Consider the following 18352-nt stretch of genomic DNA (forward strand, 5'->3'; position numbering starts at 1 on the left):
GATTTTCGACGCATCAACATGACAAAATATACCCGTGTCTTCCCCAAAGGTTTAGGAAATACAGGAAATATCAGGATAGAATATTTTTCCCCGCAGTTGCTTTTAAAATTTATTTTTTCCTTAACAGCGGGGATTCCACTGTAATTCCCATGATTCTCTCCTTCATTTCAAAAACAATTTATACACCAGCTTTGTAGCTTTCAGGCAGAAAAAATAAATGCAAATATTGATTGTGAAATCTTAATTAAGCATTCACCGTGAAGTGTAAAAGCTTTTTTGGACCGGAGTACTGAAGATGAGTATTAGTTCTTATAAATAATGCAGGTTTAAAAGAAGATAATTTGCGTTTCTGTTGTCAATCTTTTTACATGCATTACAAAGCTTCAATATCTTGCTCTAAATTTAATGCTTTTACGACATCACTTAAAAGATCATTTCACAAATGTGATGAACGTATGGTTTCAGGTCATATATATATATTTTAGCGTTTACAAATCTACCTAAAAAAATTAACAATTCAAAGCTCAAGCTGAGAATTGTTTCAACGTACTATTATAATGCTAAAAATATACAGAAATTATTTTGTTTTCCAACTGCCAGTAGGGCGAGCCCAATCTCTTAGTTGAACATTTATTGATCATTCCGTTTTCTTGATAAAGGGAAGATAGCGAACAAAGAAAAAAAAACAATAACAAAATGATACCTTTAATTCTTAATGACGCAGTCTGGTGAATGTTCTAATATTTGCTGTTTCATTTCAAATTTTTGAATGTATCAATCAATCCATTTCCTTGGGAAAACAGTCCAACGTGAGGATTAGTAAAATGAAGACACTTTCTGTCACGTCAACTTGTCACCAGTTCAATAAAATAAATGAAAGTTTCGGACTCGTTAATTTATTTCACCTCTTCGTGATTATTTTCTCGTTTTTTTTCGCGCCGGCTGTTTGATAAAATCACTGGCCAATGAAAGCCCTTGTTTTAGGAAGTCAACCAATCGTTTTCATTTTTTTAGGATGCGGAAGAAAAACAAACATGGCGACGTTTCCCGAGAAACGAAAGGCAATAGTATTCCGTAACATCGACTATTGAAGGGTTAAAGCTAGGAGGAAGGGTAGAGAATGATCATTTTTACCTTATTTCGCTATTTCTCGCTGTGGTTTGATTACCAATCTGTACTGACAAGATATTAGCGAAGAATACCGATCAAATATGGCCACTTATGAGGACCAAACAGCGAGGGCGAGAGGATCCCACGTTGTCATCAATGGCTGCATCTTCGTGTCTTGATGTTACAGAGAGTATGCGCTCAACAAACGATGGATGCTGGGCATCTCCACGAAACAGTCTACGTTTAAATCAGACATCTCCAATTGAAATACTGGCTGAAAACAATAATCGTTCAAAGAGCGTGAAAAGCAAAAGGCTGACTCACCCTAGCGAGAGCATTTTCCTGTTAAGGGTATTTCTCTTCACGGCGCACTGCGTTATTAACACGATCCTTTTCACTTTGTTTATTTGTGTGGCAATTCTTGTGGTTCCTGTGTGTTACTGTGTGAGAAAAACCCTTCTGATTTGTAGCCTTCGGAACGACCGAGATGGGATGTTGAGGACAATGTCCTCCTCGGACGCAATGTGGCTCGTCAACTTGGCAAGTACGAAAAATACTACAGCGGTATCGAATATTTTCTTTACCTTTGAGGGTGTTATATCTGTGGATGAAATTCAAAATTTTATTTTAGAGAAATTGCTTCTTCAAGGGCCACTGCGAAGTAATAATTTGCCATTGGGTAAATTCAAGCACGTTCCTGTTCGAATAATCAGCGGGTATGGATGGAAGGAAATTAGCAATTTAAATATCAGCGGCTATATTCTTGAAAGAAAAGAGAAATCTTCATTGATGCCTGTCGATTTAACAGGAATTTCGGAGGTGCTAGACACCTGCAATCTTGAAAAATTATGGAGAATTCTAGTGTTCCCAAACTTTGATGAAGGAGATACAGGGGTACTCTTTCAAATTCATGAGAGCCTCGCTGACATCTTTCCTAGCTCGAAGGTTGTTTTAGAATCCCTTGATTACAAGACGATTTATCTCAAGAAACATTGTTTTCTTTTGGGACGACTAGCTACTTACTTTTGTGCCTGCTACAGGGGACCTTTTGTGATTCTTAAAAGACTTCTTATGAAGAAACAAAGAGATTTTTCCTTGACACCAAGCCAAGAGGCCAGTGATTCTTTTCACGTGTCCTGGTCTCGAGCTGTAGATTTTAAATCTGTCAAGCGGATAAAGGATATTACTCGCACAAAAGGTAAGAATTCTGTCAGTGTGCTTTGTTGGTGTTTGGTTCAATATTTATCTATTTCATTCTATATTTCTCTCAGTATAATTACAGTACTGTACATACACAGTGTGGACTTCTTGTCACGTTGCTTACCCTGGGCGAAACTCTGATATGAATGGGACAGGTGTGCTCATCTGAAAAGTAGAATCAAACCCCAAAAGGAGACCAATCTTGTTATAGTTGAAGGCTTATGCAGTTGTGAATGGCCATCCTGTAGTGTTGACCCCTAGGACATACTTGGGCATGGCACAGAATTTGTTAACATTAAATGGCCATAATTTTTTAACACCAGATGGGCATTGGGGTCAGATTGCTTTTGCACTTTTGTAGCAGGACCCCCCAAGGAAAGATCTGTGGGATTTGTAATGCACAGTACCTTGTGGAGAAGGACTGGGAGAGAGAATAGACCATGGTGGGAATCCCCGCAGAAGACTGTGGGTCTGAGTTTACACATTGCCTACTAACAAGTGGATGAAAATGTGTCACTTGCATCTTATTAATTCGTTTTTACAAAAATAATTTCACGGCATTCGCTTTTGCTTCACTTTCTTCTTGCAACTTATCAGAAATTTACAATTGGGAAATGCTGCACGTTTATTGCCACTAAAGGCTTCATCTAAACGAATTGTTGCTCCAGGGGGAGGGTGATGGTAGCTTTTTGTGTAGCAATGTTGTTCTTTGGTGAGGGATTTGAAAATGCCATTGTACAAATGCCCTAGGTACCCTTGCCGCTGAGAAGTGCCTTTAGTTTTGGACATATAAAGAAGATATTACACCAACACAGCACTATAACATTGATCTTGTACATAGATATTTCTTTGCACATAGTTCATTGCACTGAACACCCTAAAGAAGACCTAAATAAGCAATTTGCCCCCCCTCCAAGCGAGACAGTGAATCATGAGTATCCCTGTCTCTTTCATATACAAGTCCCTCCCCCAGGGTCCTTAATGGGGATGGGTGTAGGGGTAGAATGCTAGTTTCACATTTTCTTGGAACATAGCAGTTTTTTAGCCAGGCTGGGCTGTAACATGATGCAGGGAAGCCCAGAGTTCTGAAACTATGAAATTCATGTTTTCCCGCACAGATGTTTCATACCAAAGTTACAGTTTTTTTAATTTTCTGCTGTTCTTAGGTAAACTGGGCTCTTCTAGAGCACACCCCTGTTTTAGTTTTTTAAAATTGTAAGACAAAACTTTTAAAAACCTTGTGATATATAGGGTTAGCTAAGTGATTTCCATAAGAGAGGATGAAGAAAGTGTTGTTTTTCAGGTAGCTTTTTCTCCCATACATGTGAAGGTTCATTAGGGGTAAGGGGTAGTAATTTAACTGCCTAAGTTGTGTTTTACACATACTGGTAACTGTGATGATGTTTCGTCTTTCATTTCTTGTGATGATCTTTCCCCCACTAAGTTCAAATATATGATGAAATTCTTATATTCACTTTCCTATAGGTAACTATTTTAGGCTTATAGTCATCCAGTTGTAGAATTTAATTAGTTTCTCTTTTTTTGTGTTCATGCAGGATAAAAAATACCAATAATTACCTATATACAATAATTAACAATAATTATTCCATGATTGTCTACTGGATATGAGATGGTAGATAGCCAATGAGGCGTTTAGCACTGAGTTGGCTATAATCACCTCCTATCCAGCAAGCACGAGTGGAATAATATTGTTTTATTAAAGATGCCTACAAAATGTAGAGAATTCTTTTCCACCTTATTTGTAAAAACAGCTGATTTTCAGCTTGTCTTTAATTTTGAGCAGATGCGTGCAGTTACCATTTTTTGAGAGCATGGTATATTGGCTCATGTAAGAACTCTAGAATAATGTAATCAGAACTCTAGAATTGCATTATCCAATGACTCAGTTTTTAATAAATGCAAATATATAGTTTGCTTTACTGTTTTATCACTGTAAAAGTCACCCTGTGAGCAGAGCCTCCTTTTGTCTTCTTTATCAAAGAGAAGAAAAGGAGGTTCTGCCTGAATCATGTCAAGCCTTTGAAGTCACTGCATACTGAAATTCTGGAATTGTCGATCTTGTTTTCTCTCATCAAACTGGTTTTTCAAGTGCAGAGGCCATCTGTTTATTAATAATCCGATAGTCATAGCTGAGCCTGCTGCACCAAGTTTAAAGTATTAGGCTTGGGTTTGAATCTGTATAAGAGCGACATGCAGCGCCTAGTTAACAAAGGATTTAATTGATTCATGCTGTCTCTCGTCTGTTCCAAAATTGAGTGAGGGGGGACGAAGGCTCCACTGGCAGGGTGTGTAAAAGTCAACACTGTGTTGTGTTCATGTTTGTGTTCTTACATCAATGAATTTATGTTTTTAATCATGTTTGTAATAGTACCAGTCACTTGCAATGTATATATGGACTTGTTGTGGAAACTAATTTAATATTTTACTTTGTTTAGTGACAGCCTGGGGGCAGGGGGGGGGGGGGGCGTTCTGGCTCGTGAAAAGAGAAAGTTACATTAAAAAAAGTTGAGTTAGTTCTGTACTATTATGATGTATTAAAATTCAGACTTGGCTGTGAGGCTTGGGGGAATAAGATAGAAGAAATTACCTTGAGAGTCACCGGGATGAACAATACAGTAAAAACCCGCATAAAAGAACACTTGTTTTGGGGCTTCAGGCTGATTTTGTTCATGCTCTTTAAGGTGGTCTTAAAATTGTTTCTAAATCAAATGCATAGACATACCAACAGATGAAATCATTTAATGTGCAAGCACAACGTTTTAATAAGCAATTATTGGATGAGGTTGAGCATGATATCATATACAAGCCTTCAGCTTCGGCAGATAACACAGACACGAGGTTTTAATAATTCATGATATCATGCAAAAACCAAATTCAATAATTGTTTTATTATACATTTTTCGACATAATTCATCCTCAGAAACAGAAGGGAAGCGTCCAGCCATTCTGTTTCTGAGGAGAACACTCCAAGGGGCTTGGTAACCAGGCAGACGTTGAACTTGACATGATAAATGCAATATCTGCAGCAGATATTGCATTTATCATGTCAAGTTCACAAGCTATTGTGAATTGATTGAATGCTCTCGACCAATCAGATTTTTCATAGTGAGTGTGATTTATAATGATTATAGTTAATGGATGGAAATAACCTTAACTGCATCAATCAAGGCAATAATATTACATTGGGGGAGGGGTAGCAGTTCTGGTGATAAACGACTCGAAACTCAGCAAAAGTCAGCAAATTCAAAATGCACCAGCTCCCCCTCCCTCTTTCTATGTAACTATTGATCTACTTAGTACTGTACCCTAGTAGGTTATTCTAATCTAACTGGCAGCCAATTTTTTTTTTTTATATATATTAAGAACAATTTTCATTTTTCAGGCTGAACAAGTTCTTATGAATATGTTACTTTTTTGACCAAATTTCAGCCTGAGTGTTCTTAATCCACTTGTTCTTTTATGCGGGTTTTTACTGTATATTTATTTTGTTTAATTTTCCCAAGCCTAAGAGCAATTGTGGTTAAATATTTTGAAAAAAATTGGTCTATTGAATTACAGTTGTGATTAAGGATCTTGTTTTCTGATTTAGTGGAGACTGTTCTTCTTTCCTGTGTTGCTGGTGCAATTCGTTCGTATCTACAGAAGCATAAATATCAGGACCCCGATGACATTCTTGTCTGTATAAGAACTGACATTAGACCACAACATACCAAACTGAACCTGGATAACAAGTCTTCCCTGGCTTTTGTCAAACTTCCAGTAGGAACAGAAGGTATGATACTGTTGGTAATTCAGTGACTAGTTTAAAGGAAAATTACATTTTACTCATTAAAGTGTGGTGTGTCATAAAGTGCAATTAGGTTTACATACCAAGAGTGTGAAAATCATTTAACATTACCTGACTGTGCAAGACACCACAAGTGGATTACAAAATGGTTGCAAAACAAATTGAATCTTAAGCTACGTGCGAACGGACGTAACACGAACTCCCAACATCGTTGGCCCGAAAATGTTGAGAGTTGTTGCATCTGTGTTGGCAGTGGTCTGCAAACAGATGCAAGAACTCCCAACAACACGTAACAACATGCAACAAAATGCAACAGGGTGTGCAAACGGACGCAACATTTAACATCCCATTTTTTGGTCTACTTGCTTAGCAGCCATTCAATAATCTTGAGAAAGTGCACCCCGGGATGGCGGGGTTGTAAGATTGCTTGTAACCGCGGGTTATTCCCCCACCCCACCGAGCGAGTTACCACACCTACCTTTGGTCCGAGTTTGCCTAATGGTCGTGGGTCGTGGGTCGTGGGTCGTGGGTACAAGTCGTGGGTCGTGGGTGTGGGTGTCGATAAAAGTCGTGGGTGTGACGTTCTTCCGTTTTTAGTGAAATAAGTTTAGCTTTCGCAAGACCCTTTTGAAAGCGTTTTTGACCAGTTTATGGTGGAGACAGAGTTTGACAGCTTTCCTATGTCAACTTTATATTTGAAGACAAAAATTAGTTCAACGTTATTTCTTTTTCTTTCGATTGCTCCTGTACCCACCGCCACCCCCTGCGCTGGCGGTCGATGATCTCTGGTAGAGTAACAGAGTAGGGGAAGTGTTGTATAATTTTCATACATCGTGTTATGTTCGTTTTGTTGTCGAGTATTTAAAAAAAATCCAAAACTTGTAATATTTTAATTTATTAATATTTAACAAAAATTAGTAACATTGTTAATTATTATTATTACCCACACCCACGACTTTTACCCACACCCACACCCACAACCCACGACTTGTACCCACGACCCACGACCCACGACTATAAGAAACAGGCTTGAAACAGGCTCTTAACCTGTTTTAGACCGCGAGCGGTCGTCCTTCTTTCTTCAGAACCGCGCACGCGAAAAGGTAAAAATTTTTATGCAAATTAATTGTAAAAAGGAGGAGAGTTTAAGACGGAGGGACGAAGAAGCTAGGACTTCCGCCGTTGTTCCTCACGGCTTCACCGCTCGCCATTCATGCGTGCCCTCGATCTACTGTGACTCGTAGCAACTGCAAAAGAAAAATAAGTGACGTGACTGCTTGCAGACTAATCTGTTTAGGTATGAGTTAAAACCAGGCCGCTATTAACCAACCTGCCTTACGCACATCATAAAAATCTTTAGTAAGATACAGCGCGGCCGGTTACTTAACCCCAAACTGTCTTGAAATTTTTAATTGACCACTGAGTACACCCTCAAACGCCGGTTCACGTTCACAAGAGGGCCGAACATAAATTTTCAATTCAAATGTCATTTTTTTTGCGCAAACAAAGTGAGGGAGTTTGTAAACATCTTGTAAAACTGTGTTTGTCATGATTTGGCTTTTGTAATCGTATTCTCTGAAGAAAAATTTCCAGTCAATTTGCTTTCTCACGTTGGGGACTTTCCTTTGATTTCCTTGTTGTTTATTGTTTATTGTTTTGTTTGCCAAAAATTGTACAAATCAAATAAAATCTAATTACTTAAACTCTCATGGCGAGGAAGCCCAAGAGAAGCCACCGGGCTTATAAGGAATGGGCTCCCTCAGTTAGATAATTAGAACAAAATATTATTATTATTATTATTATTATTATTATTATTATTATTGTTATTATTATTATTATTATTATCATCATTATTATTCCTACTGCATTTCTGATACCTATCTCGCAATATGTAACTGCCAAATAGCATTTTGGTAAGTTAGAACAACCCGTACATGTGAAAATCTTGTACTTTCTATTTACGAGTGAAGATGGGTCTATTTTGTCAGATTTGATGACATCCTTTCAGACCAACGGTACAGACTCTTTCAGCTCCCGGGTCATGTGATTGCATTGCATTAAGAACTAGCAAGACGTAAATCGGAAAGGTGCTTCTTCGTCCTTCCCATCACGTCCCGCAACCGTTATCACTTGCCCAACGCCTTCACGCTTTCCACAACAGATAACTAGAGATTGTTTACGAGTCTTTCAACGGTACGAAATCTACTTTGCGAAGTAACGATTACCTATCGAAAGTACGAGAAGAGGTTTTGCTTCGAATTGCGTGAAATCGTGAACGGATATTCCACCTTTTCTCAAACCTAACTTCTTTTGAGTCACTAGCTTATTCTTACCTGTGTTAATCAGTGACTGATAATAAAGCCGTCAGAACGCAGGTCAACACTTTTGAAGTCTGGAACAGTTGACAATCAGTTACGTCCGTTACCACTTTCATTTTTAAGCGCGCATGGGCATTAGTAGAAGTCCCAACGTAACTTCCCATGTCATATGAAAAACGTACCTGAATTAAGCGGATAACTCTAGCGGAGGGTCCCTCGAGGGTAAGCGTGTACTTATTTTATTTCAACTTAATCATTTTGTAGGAGCTGTCCCTCGTCTTTGGGAAACCAGACGGAGAATAGATAAGTTTTCATTTACTCTTGAGACGATCATCATTTATGGGTTCATCAAGCTCTGTCTCCTACTTTTGCCTCTGTCTGTTGGTAGACGGATCATTAACTATTTAACTGAAAAGGTCTCCTGTACGGTGACCCAAATCCCAGGACCAAACACGCCTGTATATCTTAACGGCAAAATGGCAAAGATGATGGCGTGCTGGGCTCCGAGAAAGACAGAAAATGGTTTGTCAATCTCTATTACCAATCACGGTGGACAGATTCGCCTAGGCTTGGTTACTCATCACTCGCCAATTAGCGACTCTTCTGTGTTATTGGCGGAGTTCGAGAGAGAAGTAGCCGACCTTGCTAGTCATCTGGGGAAAAGAGCTCTGCCATCTCATTTGCGATGGCGCTTAAAAGTCGATCAACAAGTGAATGAGGTTGCAGAAGAGAGAGAAGTCACAGGAGGAGAAACTGTTTAACAATGAACGTATCTTGACAATGCGACTAGGTGCTGTAAGTGTACACTATTTTTTTTTTTGTCTTGAGCTTTCCGTTTTTTCTGTTCTTATTACCTATTGACTGGAGTAAAGTGATATTTGATGAAGGAAACAGGTGGAGGAAACATTGATAGGCGGCACAATGTACGTTACAATTTTCTGTATGTTGTATGCGCGCAAGCTCCGGAGGTCGAAGAGGAGGCGGGGGGTTTGAATATTTGGGTGAGGGTGTGCAAATTTCCGGACTTTGCGCACTTTTCCTGAATTTCCGAACCTCATTTCAGATCAAATTACGTAATTTTCCCTACCCTATTCAAACCCGATAAAGTGATTTTCCCTTTCCTATTTAATACCGAGATATGAAAGTTCCCCCTCGCTATTGTAGACCAATATATGTGATTTTCCCTACCTTTCTTTCAGACCTGAACCTCCGTACCTCCGTTCTAAGAGGTGAAAAAAATGTCTAATTACAAACCCTGGTTCCAAAGTGTCTAAAAGGCATACCTATGTTAGACCCTAGTGGTTAAAAGTTGTACCCAATTTTAAACCAGAAGGGCTCAAAACTCATGCCCTTGCGCAGCACGCACATTTATACATGTAAAGTGCAACCAAGATGTAAAAAGGGCCAAGGAACTAGCAAAGCCAAAGTGTACACATATATTTGCTTTTGTTCGGCTAAATTTCATTTTCCTTTGGTACGTATTAAAAAGTCCTAGCTTCCAAAACGCGGTATAAAGTGTAATTCGTAACTGCAATTTGCTGTTGAACAGGTGTTTCCAATGCCTACGCCTGTTGCAAATTTCCGTTAGAGCTGGTTAAAGTTTCCCAAGGTTTGGAGGGTCCACCCCTGAACCTTCTTATTAGAATAGAACTACGTACCTAACTTATTGATTGACTCCTAGTCATATATATATTTTTTTTGTTAAAGAAACTTCTCTCAGTTGTTGGAACGACTAATTTGCCACCGTTCTTGCTAGGATCTTTACTGTGGTACTTATTTAAAAACGGTTTTGGGTAACACATCGATGCATTGCCAGACGCTCTCCCTGAACAATCAGTGTTCGCTTGTATGACCTCACATTTGTTAAAATATGGGCGGAATTGTTCTTATCAGTAAAACTGTATATCAGCCGAACACCCTTTTAGTAGCGGCGCTGATTAAAATAAACCCCTATTTAACACGAGGTCCCTGATTTAAGCAAATGAATAATTGCATTTTTCTTGGAGTAAAAGGATTCAGAAGGTAAATAATTGAGAGAAACCTTTGTAGGTCAGGTAATTTAAGTGGACTAATTGTCAAATTATTAAACTTTAAATAACGTCAAGTTGTGATTGAATATAATGCAATGTAAAGTACTGTATAAAATGTATAATAGCAGATTAGAAAAATGTAGGGATCATTATAAAGAGTAAAAATGTTAAAATGTTAAGTGATTTGCTTTTAAAACACCTTAAGCCACGTGCAAACGGATGCAACAACACGCAACAACATGCAACAGGGTGTCTAAACGGACACAACATATAACATCCAACCATGCTGGGAGTTGCTGGCCAACAATGTTGCGTTCGTTTGCACAGGGCTTTAGAAGTGTGAGATGCATACCTTATTGCAATTAATAACGCTCATACAAAAATAATAACTAAAAACAAAAAAAGCCAAATAGGAATAAGTTAGCCATGTAAACTATATTTTGATATTCTCTATTAATAATCCCACAAACAGTTATACGGTATGATATCATACCTGCCTTAGAATTCAGTGGAGTTGAGAGGAAGTAAATTTGTCACCTTAAAGGCGTCATCTTCCGTCAGAATACAGATTGCTGAATGTAGTGAACGGCCTAATTTATTCCTATTCAGCTTTTTTTAAATTCTCATTTTTCATTAAATAGGACGATGTTACTGCATGTGTAAAATATTTCTTGTGAATTTCTCAAAGCTATAAGAAATTCTTTGCTGGTAAAGGATTGGCTTTGTACAAAACGGAGAAAGGTTATTTATGCAAACACCGTGGTAATTAAAAGCTTTATTCGAACTAATGTGTACTTTGGTTCATTTTCTTACATAAAACTTGGACTGATAACAATCAGTGAAGCAATGCTGTAAAATCGAAAGCCCTCTTACGGTATCAAATTTTGTGCGGCCTTTTGCAAATGTGTTGGGCTGATCAAGCAACTGCCATCTGCGAACCAGTCAATGATAATGGATTTACTGTTCAGTAATTACGTAGGAAGTGAAAAAGGTAACTGATTTGGTTGGTGGCCTTTCTTCAAATTTGGTAGCCCATTTCAAAATCTTTTGCACTCTTACTGACTACTGCCCGCAATACGTAGATCCATAGTCATAAATCACAGTTTACTTATTTCGTGGAATTTAACATCTGCATTTTTTGCGTGTTCGGTAGGAATACATTTTTTCCTACGCTTACAGTATATAGCTTATGGGCTTAAATTAAAACAGCATGCATTTTTCTTCTTCGAGATCCCGAGCAGACATGAGAGGGTTCCTGCAGCCTCTCGAGAACGGACTAGAACGTTTGGCATCCAGTGAATGGAGGTCCGAAGACCCAGGGAGGGATATTTTATAATTACTTTTACAAAATGTCCGATACTGAGTTGTTTCAAAAGTACACAATCCTTTAGCAGACAACACCACAGTAGACCGCGGTGACTACTGTTGGGCGAAGGAAAGTTAATTAATTAAACTAATTATTTTGTCGTTATTTTGAACTCTCAATAATGTCTTTAATATGAACTGTTATGTAAAGACAGTTAAATAAAATTTTTTATTATATAAACACCAATGAAATACCAGGTGAGCTTTCGCGCGAAAACTTGATATCTTCACATCTGAAAATAACATGTTATCTTCACATGTGAAAATATCACCGTTGCTATGACTACATAATAAATCGCGCCTTTCACACCAAAAAACTATTAAAGTGAAATGGTTTGGTAGTTCATTGGTGTTTATATAATAACATGTTGGGAGTTGCTGGCCAACAATGTTGCGTTCGTTTGCACGGGGCTTTAGAGGTATGAGATGCATACCTTATTGCAATAATGCTCATACAAAAATATGCGCTCACTCGTGAAATATTTTTCAACACTCGAAGAGAAATTTCGTATCTCCGCACGGCCATGTAATATCCTCTATTTATCAACACTTTCCTTTCACCCGGTTCCTTAACGTTTTGGCTTGAACCTTGAACACAGTTACGTGCCGTTCAAATCGTTAGAATTCTCAAAGTACCATATGCTTTGTAGACCTTTATACCCCATATATTGTAACGAACCTTACAAAAGTTCGCTATCGAAGCGATTTCCCGCTTTCGGGACAACGGCCACCCAAAAATAGTCAGCCTTCTTTCTAGTCATCAGCTGCCCAGTCTGTTAAATACTTTCACAGGAATATTTTCGGCGACTCACCCAGCTACTTTTTCATAACGTCTTTCGATCAGAGCTAGAGCCAAACGACCTGTTGCAATCTTTTCAATACACCAAAATTTTGATATAAAAATACATCTTTTTTAAAAGTTCTTCTATGCGCAAGTCAGGCTAGTATGAAGAGAACATGACACGCTGTTTTCTTGAACACTTGGCCTTTTTTATTACCGGATTTATTCTACTTAGTACATACCTGCTCAAACGTGGATGCTGACATGTTATGACCTTGCTTTTTTAAATTGTATTAAATTAAAAGAAAACATTTCCCGCCGCAAACGTTAGCACTCTTAAAGCTGCTGTAATGCAATGCTCGTCATTTGAATTAGTGTTAGTGTCACTTTCACAATTAGCCAAGTATTATTACTTTTGATCTTTTCTTTATGATGCTAATGAAGATTGATGATTTTAACAACGGCTAATGGCACTTATCATATCTACAATCCGGGCTTCAATGAAGTGAATACCACATTTGATGAACACCACAGGGTCGATACGTGCGGTTTTCCTTAGTGTCTCATGAGTTCTTGCCAAACTGTTTTTTCGATGTGCTTCTTTTTCAGACTGGCTCATAAATTAATGAATGTTAATCAAGGTTGGGAAACCTAGCACGGCAAAGTAGGCAGAACACAAAGGCTTGTTCGTGTTCATTGTTGATCAACAAATCCCGTCTTAGCTCTTAAATTGCTATTAAAATGATAAAATCTGACATGTCTGATTGCATTTCAACATGATTTCAACGTGAGATTTCAGCGCTCTACGACCATGCTCGTCAAAATTGATCTTGATGTATCATGCCAAAGATGAACGGCAAGAAAGTGCTTCTGGCTTGATGTAATCAGGAAACAAATGTGGACTCTTTCCTCTAATTGACATTTATTTGTTGTTTGAGTAAACCCGGTGGTTGCATTTCAACGCACAGAGAGCCATTACATTGTTAGAAAGCATTGAGGTGAACTACCCAGATGTCAAGCCGATGTCAAGAATGTAGATGCGCCCAGATATTCTTAACTTCTTATCGCAACTCAGTTCCTTTGGTCAATTAATATTATTACGGCAAAGGGCGTTCAAGGAACCTACGTTACGCCATCGTAAGTGTCACTGGAACAAGACACAGGCTTACTTCGTCATAAAATGAGTTTTTCTGAGGCATCAACTCAGTTGAACGGGACGGGAACGGCACCGACCGAAACACCAATGGACTACGTCAAAGAACCGCTGGGACTTCGAATTGTTCGTCTTACGGTTTACGTGATTATATTCCTGTTAGCTACGTTTGGAAATGCTCTTGTTATTTTCGTGGTGTACAAAACACGAGAATTGCATACCGGTAAGTAGTTTTTATCTTTCTGCGTTTGCTTTTTCGAACCGAAAAGCTTTTAAGAGGAATACCAAGCGAATAAACTTTCACCCATACAACACAACAACAATAAGCAAAGGTATTGATAATATTGTTCAGGACTGTGTTTTGGCATTGATACTATAATCAAACGTCCGCTGAGGCAATTACTTCAAAACGACACAAAAGTGCTGATAGCACCAACTGGGCAAAATTAATGCAATACACAACGTTCATTTCAGTTGTGGGCTGAGTTAATCAGCTTACGTGTCTCTTGTAGCTTATTTGCAGTTGGATTGATTTATATTCAACACATTTAAACGAACGTATGACAATAACAATCGGCAATCTAAAAGGTTGTTGTGCAGGATGAATTATCTACGTTCTTGAGAAAGTTTACGATGTGCTCTATCGTTTTTAGTGAAGACAAAAGGTGTGTTCATTTCCTGTTCAAATGCAAACAAGAGGCAACTTCCATTTTCTGTCCTATGTACACAAGAATATTTACATTGTTTCTTGTCCATTAAACTGACCACGATTCCCACATGCAAACTGTTCCTAACTCTTTACAACTACCACAATTGCTACGCCTTGTTTTCTGCTTTTACCTCAGTATCCCATTTCATTTTGTTTTTTAATACTAGTGTGAAGAGTACAAGCCGGTTGATATCTAGAAACACAAAAGAAGAACACAAAATTGTGAAACAAAAGAGGGTAACAAAGGCCACGGCAAAAATAATTGGATTAACATTCTTCTTTCAAAGACGGTTGCGAGCTCGGAACTGTACAACGCAACGCTTTCGTTATTTAGCATTAGACACCGATTTCATCATCCCGCGCCCGTACAAGGGTTTTTGCTGCTTGAAGGTTCAATTGTCTATCGCCCTTTTCCCAGATTGTTTAATGACATTCTATGGAAGAAATAATTCTCCTTTACAAATTTCTGGGCTCCTTTTCGGAAGATCCTTGAAGAGTTTTCCGGTTTTTCCGCAGATGGGAATTCCAATGGCGTTCCTTCTTGAAGTTGTCCATATAATACATCATATTATAATGAACTTAAAAGTCGGTGTATTTTTTTTTTGTGGAATTTAATACAAAGTAGCTGACCTTTTAGGCCAGTTTACAAGTATCGGGATATTTTCAGAAAAAGGGGATTTGTTTCTCCGTTTTCATAGAAATACACGTCCACGAATCCCTTTCCCCTGTCCACACGAAGACACCGATGTAAAAGAGCATCCCTTAAAGAGCATGCGCACTGCTTGTGATATGGTGTATGACATCATCGTTTGAAATTCTCCGTTTTAGCTCGTCAATACATTAGCGCAGTTAGTCGTTGATTTCAAAATCTCAACTCTTTGGACCGTTTTCGAAAACCTGTGTTTGTGGTGCCCGGAAACGTCGTTAATGTGTGGACGGAAAGCTGAAGCAGAAAAAAAGGAAAAATATTTCATTTTCGAAAATAGACAGGTAAAGGGCGGCGGCGCCTAGACATAACATTGCTATCTAAGCTCTTCAATAATATTAATGAGGCTGTTTTGGTATCGTTTCATAATCCCAGTTCTTTGATTTCATAAGGTGTTACAATCGCATTTTCATTCATCGCCAAAATTCACTTATGATCTTGTTATGACACGAGATATCTCTGTTATTTTACGAGACAGGGAAACTGACGTCCACTAAACTAATTTTATAGAAGGTTTTTTTCTACTGAAACCGAATACATAAAAATGCCTTCAAAATTCTTGTGGGTGTCAAAGTACCCACAAATACTTAAAAGACGTGAGTGGAAATGAACCTCTGCGTTAAGCTAGGAAGGTCTACCATACCCAGCTTTGCTTTTCATCTCACCGTTTTCGGAAATTTATAAAACATGTGTATTGACTTGACCACCAGTGTAGGCATTATGGTTTACACAGCAACCGGGTTTGACATCATCTTTACCACAGCTTGAGCCAGACGACAACCATTAAATACCGAATGCCCGGACTTTTAACACACATTAGGTGGAAGGCAACAAGTAGCACGCGATACAGTGAATAATAGTGCCCGGGTAATAGTGTTGGTAAAAATATTAAATGCCAGAGGCATTTATCATTGCTAGTTGTTATTGATTGACGTAAGCATTCAGTCATGATGATAACTAAAGAAATTTTAGTTGTAAAATCCGGCGAGGAAATTTAACTCCCCCATATAAACTGAGACCTGCATTTGATTCCTGAGGTTTATGTTATAAAGATTTTTATGATTACGGTCGTGTGTCAGTGCTGTGACATTCAGTGTGACATCAATGGTATAATGATCTCAAGAGTACAGTAGGCTTTATTTCCGCCTGTTCGCAGGCTACCCCTAGTTGGGCTCTAGTTAAATCGAAAAACAGCTGTAAGTAACATTTAGTACAAAGCAAGTAGCATACCATCTCGAATTTTGTGATCTAATTGGGTGACATACTTAATTTGACTTGTAGCGAGCCGGTGTTTTGAACGAAAACAAATACAACGTCTTCAACAAATCGTTTTTTGTCATGTTTTTGGGGAAGAAGAAGTAGATAAGCTAATGACTATTCATAGAATATTTGGACTCGCAGTCTATCTCTCACAATATATTTTCCAATTGCGTTGGAAGTTATACACAAGTATCGCTCAAGGTACGTGGGTACGTGGGCATGGTCAGTTTCAGAAATCCTGCTTTACTCTGTTAATTTACTATCCTAAAAGGACATTAATCTTTTCTACAACCATTCATAGCCTCCTTTTTTCTTCGACAATCGAGTTTGGTCGTCATTTCCTAATAGCCAAAAATCGGAAAAACCAAGCGGTGTAGAACGACATAACATTTAAAATAATTGAGAAAAAGGAAGAAACCAATTGAGTGACCTTCCTTCAGTTTACCTTCACTGTGACTATTTATTCATTTTAAAGGCATGATCAGTTAATCAGTAACGTGCTAGGATAATTAGTTATCCAGTACATGCCATCTCATGGGAAACTTTGCAAATCCTATGCATGATATCAAAGCGAAAAATCACCTGGCAGCTCAGACGCGTGCGATGGCACCTAAAATCTTTGCAAGGACGGGGAAGTCATGAGTAACGGAGCTCGTATGGGGAAGGTTGAATTAACTTCAGAAAGACATTTCTTAAAGATCCCACCAGAGCTTCACTTGGCCTTGGCTAAATCTATTTATTGCTTTCATATATTTTATTCTCACAGATCTGTAGTCTAACCGTGCAGAATTATCTCCAGCTCTGCCTCCGATACGGTTGAAACAACGACAACAGAAACAATAACAAAAACCAAAAACAAACAAACAACAAAAACAAACTAACCAAAAATACAGTCGTCTTACTTCACGGTACAATTGTCATTTTCATTGTTTGAAGTTTTATACGTCATCGTTATGCTACTGAATTTTGAAAATGTAATGTTGTGCCCACTTGCACTTCCACTAAAAGTACTATGTTAGTGGTGTTATAGTTGTGGTACCGCTACGGTACTCAAGGAACGCAAATGCATACTTATGGGTGGATGATTTACTTTTTTTCAGTAACGGGTTATCTGATTGCAAATCTGGCTGTTGCTGATCTTGGTGTTGGACTGTTATGTATACCATTTACAGTTGTCTATTTTGAACTTAATTTCTATTGGCCCTTTGGGTCAGTGATGTGCAAAGTTCTTCCTGCGTTAATGCCATGTTTTGTTATGGGATCTGTGGGAACTATGTTGGCCATTTCAATAGGTAAGGAGTCAATTATTACTTGCAGTAGGTACCAGGAGCCAACGGGCTTCTGCCAATAGAGATATTAAGGTTCACGTTTACGCCAAACGGCAAACGTGAATTTGTACCAAGTAACCAAGTTTTCCTCTTAATTGTCGTTTACTTTCTATTACTTCTACTCAAAAATAAGTAGTTTCACGCCAGTTTTATCCATAAGAATTGTTGTGGACAGTTTTTATCTTCTTATTTTCTGTTGTTAGAAATTCTCAGCTTCAATCTCACGTTTGCCGTTTGCAGTAAACGTGACTTTTAATCTCTCTAATACCGCAAATGACCCCCGACCGTAATGATCTGAGGCTGCAAATGATCCCTAAAATTTGTGTTTCACTAATTGAACAAAGTCTTTAATGTAGTTTTACAATAATTGTAACGTTTATTTATGAAGCAAAATGTGATAATAAACTTGACACGATGTTCCAGTAATTTGAGTCCAAGCCAGTCTGATTTTCCTCTTGGGATCATTTTACGGTTGACAATGGGAATCATTTGCAGTCCATTTTGGGGACCATTTGCGGTCGGGGGATCATTTGCGATACTCGAACTGTACCAACCACTTGATCTGTGTATCTTTTGTGTTTGCG

At 38.3% G+C, this 18352-nt stretch overlaps 2 protein-coding genes across 3 annotated transcripts in view; both read left to right on the forward strand.

The window, feature by feature from the left end:
* Positions 1-752: 752 nt before the first annotated feature.
* LOC140932780 (uncharacterized) lies at positions 753-11356 on the forward strand. Its single transcript, XM_073382292.1, has 3 exons — positions 753-2308; positions 5921-6103; positions 8701-11356. Exons 1-3 carry the CDS (start codon positions 1222-1224, stop codon positions 9195-9197), a joined length of 1767 nt encoding a protein of 588 aa, XP_073238393.1. The 5' UTR covers positions 753-1221; the 3' UTR covers positions 9198-11356.
* Positions 11357-12923: 1567 nt separating this feature from the next.
* Positions 12924-18352, forward strand: part of LOC140932782 (neuropeptide FF receptor 2-like) — a 10603-nt gene continuing 5174 nt past the window's right edge. Inside the window, exons 1-2 of one of the 2 annotated variants that reach the window (XM_073382294.1) lie at positions 12924-13988; positions 17541-17732. In XM_073382294.1, the coding sequence (XP_073238395.1) occupies positions 13793-13988; positions 17541-17732 (388 nt within the window). In that variant the 5' untranslated portion in view covers positions 12924-13792. The remainder of the gene's footprint in view (positions 13989-17540; positions 17733-18352) is intronic. The other variant, XM_073382295.1, reaches the window with a different exon arrangement.

Source organism: Porites lutea, chromosome 4 (assembly GCF_958299795.1).
Source record: "Porites lutea chromosome 4, jaPorLute2.1, whole genome shotgun sequence".
Classification (NCBI taxonomy): domain Eukaryota; kingdom Metazoa; phylum Cnidaria; class Anthozoa; order Scleractinia; family Poritidae; genus Porites; species Porites lutea.